The 10,812-nt window shown below is 40.2% G+C and overlaps 1 protein-coding gene across 1 annotated transcript; it reads right to left on the minus strand.

Annotated features, from left to right (window-relative positions):
• Positions 1–2,433: 2,433 nt before the first annotated feature.
• LOC308663954 (small ribosomal subunit protein eS1-like) lies at positions 2,434–2,718 on the minus strand (the record flags this gene model as incomplete). The annotated part of the gene is made up of 1 exon (XM_081320806.1): positions 2,434–2,718. The coding sequence occupies exon 1, from the start codon at positions 2,695–2,697 to the stop codon at positions 2,434–2,436; it is 264 nt and encodes an 87-aa protein (XP_081176932.1). The 5' UTR covers positions 2,698–2,718.
• Between the last annotated feature and the right edge of the window lie 8,094 nt (positions 2,719–10,812).

A 10,812-nucleotide genomic window follows, 5' to 3' on the forward strand; every position in this document is an offset into this window, starting at 1 on the left:
TCCAGGAATGCTGTAGATATAATTTACTTGGACTTCAGTAAGGCATTCGATAAAGTAGATCACAACCTACTACTTGATAAGATAGAAAAATGTGGGTTAGATAGCATCACCACCAGATGGATTCGTAGCTGGCTGACAGGCCGTACTCAGCGTGTGGTCCTCAATGGAACTGCATCTACATGGAAGGAAGTGTGTAGTGGGGTGCCCACGGCTCTGTTCTGGGTCCAGTGCTCTTCAACATCTTCATCAATGATTTGGATGAGGGGATAGATGGGAAACTCATCAAATTTGCAGACGACACCAAGCTGGCAGGAATAGCCAATACTCCAGAAGGTAGGCTTAAAATACAGGAGGATCTGGACAGACTCGAACACTGGGCGCTATCTAACAAAATGAAATTCAATGGTGAAAAAAGTAAGGTTCTACATTTAGGCAGGAAAAATCAAATGCACAGGTATAGTATAGGTGGTACCTTGCTCAGTAGTAGTAACTGTGAGAGGGATCACGGAATCCTAGTAGACAATCCTAGTAGACAATCACTTCAATATGAGCCAGCAGTGTGCTGCAGCTGCCAAAAAAGCCAACACAGTGCTAGGCTGCATTAACAGAGGGATAGAATCAAGATCACGTGAAGTACTAATACCACTTTACAATGCTTTGGTAAGGCCACACCTGGAATACTGCATCCAGTTTTGGTCACCACGATGTAAAAAAGATGTCGAGACTCTAGAAAGGGTACAGAGAAGGGCAACAAAGATGATTGGGGGACTGGAGGCTAAAACATATAGGGAACGGTTGCTGGAATTGGGTATGTGTAGTTTAACGAAGAGAAGGGTGAGGGGTGACATGATAGCAGTGTTCCAATATCTCAGGGGCTACCACAAAGAAGAGGGAGTCAAGCTATTCACCAAAGCACCTGAAAGCAGGACAAGAAGCAACGGATGGAAACTAATCAAGGAGAGAAGCAACCTAGAACTAAGGAGAAACTTCCTGACAGTTAGAACAATTAACCAGTGGAACAACCTGCCTCCAGAGGTGGTGAATGCTCCAACACTGGAGGTTTTTAAGAAGAGACTGGACAGCCATTTGCCTGAAATGGTATAGGGCTTCCTGCCTGAGCAGGGGGTTGGACTAGATGACCTCCAAGGTCCCTTCCAACTTATTATTATTATTATTATTATTATTATTATTATTATTATTATTATTATTATTATTATTATTATTATTATTATTATTATTATTAAATTTGAGGAAGCCAGATTTGCTTCACTACTGCAATGATTTGCTTAACTGTGGCAAAAAAAGATCATAAAATAGGGCACAATTCACTTAACAAGTGACTTGCTTGCCAATGGAAATTTGGAGCTCAGTTGTGGTTGTAAGTGGGGGAGTGGAGGAACAGACCAATGAAAGAACATTTTTGTCTGGTGCTTATTTTCGTCTTTTGCATTGGTTTCTTTTTTTTCTGGAAAGAGCCCTCATTTGCCTGCCTGCAGGAAGCCGTCTTTGCATTTTAAGAGAGGTCATTGCTTTTCAAGAGAGAAAGAGACTCTGAGAAAGAAAGTCCATCTGAACCCAGAAGTTGCCATCTTCTGGGTGGCTGGTCTGAGGAGCCCAGTGGGAAGGATAAGGACAAAAAAGATGGTCGTGCTTTGGCTCAATGTGTTTCTGCTAGACAACCACAGATGTGATTACTGGATTTCTGTGTGTGTATATGTGTCTTTTGTTCAACAATCGATGGTGAAAGGTTAAATAGTTACATTAACTCATTCTTAATTATTTAAAATAGAGATAATTATGTGCGCCATTTACATGAAATTAACTCAAAGGATGTGCCACGATTCCCATTAATTGCTGAATAACTCCATTTCCCCTAATTAATTAGTGTTACTCCTAGAACATTACCATTTAATCTAGGAAAGAAGATCTCTGTTTTAGAACATAATTTCTCTTCAGTGTTAATATCAGGGGAAGACAGACAGGAGGCATTCCTGAGAGGATGGGGAAGGAGGAGAAACCAGCATGTATCACCCTCCCACCCATACATGCTCATTCTAGCACTTACAGAGAGGCTTACCATTACTGAAATACAACATCTGTCTCAGGAACACTAAACACTTCAGCTGCAGATGCCAACGATAAGACTGAACCATTCCTTACAAAATTGATAGTTAACAGGAATGTATGCTAGAGGCATGAATGAACGAAATAAACTCATTTGTTTCAAACATAGAACAGAACAGTTCATGTGATCATTATCTGTAGAAACATTATAAATTTTTGTATACCCAATGGTTATCTATCAAAACAACAAGAATTGTATTCCTTAAGGTTGGCAAAAGAGAACATTACAGGAAAAAGAGGAAATCAGGTAAGGGTACTATGTGGATTATAGAACATAGAAACTACTGTAACTGTTAGTGAATGTTTTTTTTAAATGTAAACCCAGACAACACACTGTTGTGTGTCATTCCGTAGGTCAGCAAGGCTTACTTCAAATACACGACCTTTCAGCCCATCAGAGGCAATTTTTGTTCCCTGAGTCCTGGTAACTAATGTCTTTCCAATGTTTTGAATATTGAACATTGCTGGAGCCTTGACATCATACCAGTCCTTCTTTGAGAAGGGGTCCACCACTTTCTTCTTTGCACCTTTCTTGCCTCCTTTGGTGAGGCGCTTGTTCTTCCCTACCACCATAGCACCGCACCGGGACACAAAGAGGCCGGAAATGTTTACCAAACATTAAGGTGACTATGTTAAACATCAATAAAATATATTATATAAAAAGGAATGTATGCTACAGACATGAATGAATGAAAGAAACTCATTTGAAACTCATGGCATGGGTCCGGAATACCTTGGGGAGCACCTGTGGCCGGCGTCAACTTCTCTCCGCCCAGTACGCTCCCACAGAGAGGGCCTCCTCAGGGTGCCACCGGTCAAAGAATGTCGACTGGTGGCCCCCAGGGGGAGGGCGTTCTCTGTGGGTGCGCCGGATTTATGGAACCATCTTTCGGTCGAGCTCCGGATGGCGCCCGACCTCCGCTCCTTCCGGCGCGATCTAAAGACTTACCTCTTCGAACAAGCTGGCCTGGCCTGATGGGATGGGGTTGGGTTTTATTAATCTGTTTTAACCTATTTTTAATGTGTTTTAACTTATTCATGGGCATTTTGTTTAATCGTTTTTAATTTTTGTATCTTGTTTTTTAATATGTATTGCCCTGTTCACCGCCCTGAGTCCTTCGGGAGAAAGGCGGTATACAAATAAAATAAAATAAATAAATAAATAAATTTGTTCCAAACATAGAACAGAATAGTTCCTGTAGAACAGACATGTCAAACACAAGGCCCGGGGGCCGGATCCAGCCCGTGAAGTGGTTTCATGCGGCCCGCGAAGCCATACTGGAAACAGTGAGGGAACGGCCCCCATTGCCTTGGCCCTGGCCCAGAGACCCTCCTTCTGCCAGAGACCCTCAGATCTGTCCCACTCCTGCCCAGGCCCCCATAGGCACCCTTGATGCTAACGATGTAGAGCTGGCCACGCCCACCCAGTAGGCCATATGCACTCTAGCCATGCCCGCCCAGTAGGCCATATGCACTTTAGCCACACCCACCCAGTAGGCCACGCCCACCCAGGCCACACCCACCCGGCCCCCTGAGGGCAACCGCAATGCTGATGCGGCCCTCAATGAAATTGAGTTTGACACCCCTGATGTAGAACATTCCATCAGAATGTTGCAAGATCAGGTTCCAACATGTGGAACGTTCCATCAATGGCAAAAATCAAAATGTTCTGTCATAGGGAATAGTAGGAACTGAAAACAAGTCTCTCTCTCTCTCTCTCTCTCTAAATGACTATGGAGATTCTCAGTAATCCAGGTCATGGTTGTCCCAAAGGCAATTGGACTTCATTTTTCCTTGAAGACATTTGTCTTCTCATCCAAGAATCTTTTTCAGTATCTCTCTCTCTACTTCCTTCTTCTAAAACCACGGAGTAAGTACAAATGCAGGCTGACTGCTATTTCCTATCCAAATTGTGGAAATATTGATCAAAGGAATTTTTTTTGAAATAAAAAACTAAAACATTTGAAAACTCCTCAAAGCAGAAAATGAAAAGTTCATTTACAGCTTACTTTAATATTTTTTTTTAAAAAAAAATTCAGCATAGATTATCATCCCTTCTTTTTTGTGAACTTAAGAATACAAAAAGAAAAAGAAGAAAAAAAACATACAGCTTGTTTTGAGCTGTCATTGTTCTCATGGCAAAACACTGAAACAATATAAAACAAATCTGGCCCTTATGATCACTAACATCTATGGGCTGATGCAAGATGCCCATTTTTTTACTAATACATTTGATATAATCATTTGGGTAATCAATAAACCAGGGGTCCCCAACCCCTGGTCCGTGTACTGGATACTGGGCCATGGGATGCCAGCAACCGGTCGCCACAAATAAGCAAAGCCCCATCCATGGGATGCAGGCAGCACACAAAACCACACACTCTATGGTCCGGGGAAAATCCTTTGTCCACGGAACTGGTCCCTGGTGCCCAAAAGATTGGGGTAAACAATGATCAGAAGATTGCAGTAAACAATGATCCGAAGCCACACTACTACGTTAGCCAGAAGTTAGCAATCTGACACATTTCAAGTATCCATGATTGTAGTGACATCGTTCTTGCAAACTTCAAAATAATAATAATCATGCTTATTTTGTGAGAGAAATTTGAACTGTTTTTCAGAGTAATAAATCCATAATAGAATAGAATTATGAGATGTGAAAATGTCATTTAATTTCAAAGAAGAACTGCTAGATGATATACGAATGTAGCATAAGGTCTTGTTTAACTTGTGGTAGACAAATACCACAGGGGAATCTAATTTCACTTGCCAACACAATAGCAACAGTGATCATTTCCAGAATTTGTGCAAGAATCTGCCTGAAGTTTCTTTAGAAGAAGATTCATCTTAAAATGAAGGAAAACTATTATCTCAATGGACATTGTGGGTGGTTCTACCATCTAGGCATACGCATCAGATTTTGATAAATCCCAAACAAAACCCTGACAAGTTTAAGTTTCACTTTGAGCAAAAGAAGAGTTTTCTGAATTGTTCTGATTTATTTGTGTCTTCCCTAGCTCTTTGTGAATATATCAGGACAAGATAGAGGGAAATACATATTGATGTATTCCCGTTGTTTTCTTTTTCACTCTTTATTTTATTATTCTATTATTTTAGTTTGGTTCTGTTTTCACTCTTTACTTTTCTTCCCTTTTATTGTTGTAAATCGCCTAGAATAGCCCCCCTGGTGAGATAAGTGGCAAATAAATTTAACAAATAAATAAAATATAGTGAAAAAAGTCAAGGTTGAGAGAACAAGCTGAGAGATATCTTTTTGTAACTGATAGGACTCAGTCTGGCTCTAGTTTTATGGGTTACTTGGAAACTGTGCTTTGGGCTTTCTGCATAAAAAAATGAAATTTTCACTTTGGATTTTGACAATTAAGTGGGTTACTGCTATAGAAATGACTAATAGTTACTATTTGGTATAACTAAAAAGTTGATACTATAACTTTACTACATGTCTTACCGCCTTAGAAAAAAGTCAGAAGTTACAGCTTTTTGTTTCCTTTCTTAAATTTCTTCCCCTCCCTTCACTTTATTTCCTCTAGCCCCTTTCCTTCCTTAATTTTTACACTGTCTTTATTTCTATTTGTATTTTATATTAATAATTTTTTAAATATAATATATATCTTAAAAAAGACTCATAAGCAATAGAATACTAGTCTCCTGGCCAATGTATGGCCAAGTAATCAAGCATTGTCTGAAATTATTCTGCCCCAATTGAATAGGAACAATGAAAGGCCTGTAAAAATATATTAATAACTAATTCTCTTAAAAGTTCCTGGTGGTTTTATCAACATATTTCTGCAGTTTTCTTGGTAACTTTATGGATAAGATTTGCTATTGTCATTTACTCAGATGTTTTTTGCCCTCTCAATCTACTTATAATTCTGGGATTACCAGGTAGTGTCCCTTCCAAATGTTAATCAACCTCAACTATGTTCAGACCAGGTCAGTCACATAAAGCACTAGGTGAAGGTCCTGGAGTTAAAAACAGGTAATCCTCAACTTCTGACCACAACAGGGACCAGAAAATTCATTGTTAAACAGTGTGTTTATTAAGTGAGGCATCATGTGACCACACCCAATTTTACGACTTTTTGCTGTGATTGTTGTGAATCACCACAGTCATTTAGTGAGACTTCATGTGACCGTGACTTGCCTTGCTGACTTCCTAATGTCCTCTCTTTAACTAATCAAGGAAAGAAGCAACCTAGAACTAAGGAGAAACTTCCTAACAGTTAGAACAATTAACCAGTGGAACGACCTGCCTCCAGAAGCCGTGAATGCTCCAACACTGGAAGTTTTTAAGAAGAGACAGGACAGCCATTTGTCTGAAATGGTATAGAGTTTAGACTAGAAGACTAGACTAGAAGATCTCAAAGGTTCCTTTCAACTTGGTGGTTGTTGTTGTTATTGACTTTGCTTGTTGGAAGCTGGCCAGAGAGGTCACAAATGGCAATCATGTGACTGTTGTAAATGTGCAACCATTGCTAGGTGCTCAAATAGTGAACCCACGACTGTGAGGATGCTGCGACAGTCATAACTATGAGGACTGGTCTTTTTTCAGTGCCATCATTACTTCAAATGGTCATTAAATGAGTGGTCGTAAGTCAACGGCTACCCTGTTCTATATCGGTTCCATTCCTAACTCTTCCCTTCTTAATTCATTTCCATTTTAAAACTCAATTCACAATATTTGAATTTATTTTTAGTGCTGTTTGAGTCTCTCCTGCATAAGGGTTGATAGTTAATGGTTATATATAGGCAATGCCATCTCCCATATCTTTACCTCTCTTATCTCAATTTTGGCTCTAGATGTATAGCTTTCGATTTTCTTTTAAGCTGAGTGTTTTCTGTTTTGGTTTCATATGTCTCCAGACTCCAACCTTCATTATACTTTATTTTCTGTCTGACTCTGAATTCTTTATGGTGAGTATAGAGTGTTACACATACAGAGACAAATATAGAGTGTCCTATAAAGAGTGTGGGGAAGATTTTTTATTAAATATTAATTCAGTTCTTCCATTTGTGTTTTATTCAGTACAACAGCTTAGAATTTTTACAGATTATGTACATCAGCCCCCTCATTCATTGCAAAACAATTACCCACAAAACATAAAGAGAGCTGACCATTATCTTTTGAGTCTTTTCCATTACCTTTAAAGATTCAATCCTGTATCCATTTATTTGGCAGAGTCTCAATACATAGTAGATAATAGCATTTCTTAGTAGACCCACATACGGTTCTGCCATTCTTAACCTATCATTATGAAATTGTATGGATTTCTTCACCCCATCTGAAAGAAGACAACAGTACTACACAAGGATAAACAGTTGCTTTTTATAATTTTAAAGGTATCTCAAATAATAAAGACTGCTTTTAAATCAAATCACTACATGTATATGAGATTTGGTAGCATTCTGTTCTCAGGAAAGGGGTACTCTCTGTCTGCATCCCATTCTGATAAAAAGTGTTGCAACCATTTGTTGATTACCGAGTTGTAGTCAGTGGGGATTTTCTGGATTTTCTCAACAAGATTCTGTTTTGGACCTATAAAGAAACTCAAGCTGAATTGGGTTACTTTTCAGATCACTGAAGCAGGCTATGAACCAAACAGAATACATTCTTTTTGATTCCCAATCTCTAAACCTACTTGTTTTTAATCAGCTCCTAGGAGATAGCAATTAAGGTTTATATTGTGTTTGGATGCTGTGACATGTCTACATCTACAAATATCAGAATTGTGGAGGCAATGGTTGCCCCTCTGATACTTTATGGAAGCAAAGGTTGGACTTTGAAGAAGCAGGATAGAAAGAGTACGGGTGTTTCTGAACTAAAATTTGTGCCTGGTCATTTGTACTTCAAGTTAGAATTCTGGGTTCATCAATTTGTTTGTTTTCTTGGCTATCCATGCTATTCTCTGGAGTAATGATTATATCATGGATAGCCAAGTAAACAAACAAATTGATTTTAAATATATCAATCCAGAGTTCTCACTCAGGATACAAATGAGCAGGCTTATGTCCATATTTTGGACATATTATGTAAAGATCTAGTTCTCCTGACAAGTCCATAATGCTGGGAAAGTAGAAGGAAAGGGAACAATTAGCAGCAAGGTAAATGGACTTAGAGCAATGATGGGTTTACTATTGGGAGCCTGAAGGACCAAATTGGGGACAGGTCAATTTGGAGGTCTATATTTGTGATGCTGGTTTAGTGTAATGGTTAAGGCATCAGAGTAGAAGCAGACAGACTGTGAGTTCTGGTCTCTGCTTAGGCACAAAGCTGGCTGGTGACCTTGAGTGGGTCAATCACTCTCTCAGTCCTAGGAATAAGGCAATCTTGCCAAGAGAACTGCAGAAAGTTTTCCAGGAAATCACCAAGAGTTAACACTGACTTGAAGGCAGATTTTTTTAAAAAGGGCTAACACCAACTTGATGGCATATAAACAGTGAAAGGATTCATTTGAGGGTCCTCCTATTCTCTTTTCCTCTTTTTTCCCCCCAATTCCACCCTACACACCCAACTGCAGTTCCAGAGATTCACAGCCTTCTGACTTTCAGCAAACTGCTAAAGACCTGGGGGTTCTCCCAGGTGTTGGGTTAGGATTAGCAAAAGCTAATGAGCGCAAAAGAAAGCACCTGCAGGTATACTAGTACTATGTTGTCCACTTCCGAAATATTAATTTCACCAATAATTGATGTCTTCTCAAATCCTTGATAATTCACCACAGATTATATAATTAAAGTTTAAAAGAAAAGATTGAGGAAACTGGATGTGTTCATGTTGGGAAAAGAAGGCTAAGTGGAAATATGATAAAATCTAAATGGCTATCATACATAAATGTGGCCTAGAGGGTTCCTTTGTAGCTGGAAATTTATTATTTTTGGTCATGTATAGGGTTGCGCTGCCCCAGACAGACCTAGTGTTTAATGTGGGGGTTGACTCAGCCTTCCATCCTTCCGAGGTAGGTAAAATGAGGACCCAGATTGTTGGGGGCAATAAGCTGACTTTGTAATAATGCCACTTGGGGGGGGGTGAAAGCCCTAATAAGCAGGCATATACAAACATTGGTTTGTGCTTAAATTGTAAGCCGCCCTGAGTCTTCGGAGAAGGGCGGGATATAAATGGGATTAAAAAAAAAATCAGAGGGCAGTTGTGGCTAGGAGGACCTTTGCTCAACTTCATGTTGTATGCTTGTTATGCTCCTTCCTGTACAGGGAAGTCCTTCTCTTGGTCGCTCATGCCCTGCTTGGACTATTGCAATGCACTCAACATGGGGCTACCCTTGGAAGAGTATCTGAAAGTTTCACCTGGTACAGAATGCAGCTGTATGACCAATTTTAGGTGCCCGAAAGATAGTTCATGTAAAATCTCTGATGAATGAGGTGCACTGGGTGCCAGTTTGCTTCTGCATCCAATTCAAGATGATGGGCATGACCTTTAAAGCCCTATATGACATGGGGCTACCTTGGAACTGTTTTCTCCCCTTACATCAATGTGTCCAACCTGGTCAGGCAGAGAAGGTATGCAACAGACCCTGTCAATTAAAGAATTTCGATTGGCAGGGTCCAGGAAGAAAGCCTTTACTGCTGTGAACCCCACCCTTTGAAATAAACTTCTTCCAGAGATGAGGCAGGCCCCCCACTCTCCTGGCCTTTTGGAAGAGTTTGAAGACCGGGCTGTACTAACTTGCATGGGGCACACAGGGGAGCATGATAGGGAAATAGGATAGGCTGGGGTGGCGTTGGTGGGGAAGGAGAGGCAAGGAAGAAGTGGGAGAGGGAGAGGAGATAGTTTGGAGAAGAGTTCACAGCTTTGATTGTTTTTACATCACAACACATTGCAATGCTGCACTAGAAACTCAGTCCTTTTCCACTTGCTCATCCCAGGCAAATATATAAGGGCTGAGTTCCCATTTCATCACAAGTTTACTTAGAACTTGTCTGGTATCTGTCCCTTCCAATTGTTCAGTTCCAGGAGCTTTGGAACAGAAAAGGATCCCACCCACACCAGACAATGTAAAAGTGTCAGAGAGAGAGAAAAAAAATGAGGGTAGGTCTTGCAAGAAAAAGGAAAAGAGGCACCTTCTCTGTGTCTTTTTCTCTAATACAACAGCTCCCCCAGCTTACATGTGGGAGAACTTAAATTAAAAGCTGCAGTTCTAGTGAGATATATAAAACAATAGATGCAAACTGTTAAGGCTCTGCTCCGCTTGGTTTCTTCCTGTCTTCTTTCAAGGGGGATGGGGAGGCCAGGAAGCCCATTATAGGCAGAGGCAAGGGCTCACATTTTCTCCAGAATACATTCAATTATCAGAAAGTAGATTTTGGTATGAACTGGAACAAACTGCCTTGGAAAAGGCTGGAATATTCTTTGCCGGAGATTCTTAAACTGAAATAGGAGGTCCATCTGTTAGGGAGGCAGCAGTGGAGGTTTTGTGCACTTGGCAGGGAGTTGGAGTAGGTGATCTCTAAGGTCAAGTAGGTGATTTCCGAGGCCATGAACTCATGATCTGTAAACCCAATAAAACAACAGTGAACAATAGTTAAACAAATTGTCTTTGCTTGAGTCAGGTTCACTAGAAAACAGTTTCTTGTGTTATGATTACCATGAAATTTGCAGTACTTTCCTCATCTTTCTCTACCCAATTCGAAACCTCTGTATAAGCTTGGCTTTAA

This window comes from Vipera berus (assembly GCF_964194415.1).
Source record: "Vipera berus genome assembly, chromosome: 1".
In the NCBI taxonomy this organism is placed as follows: Eukaryota; Metazoa; Chordata; class Lepidosauria; order Squamata; family Viperidae; genus Vipera; species Vipera berus.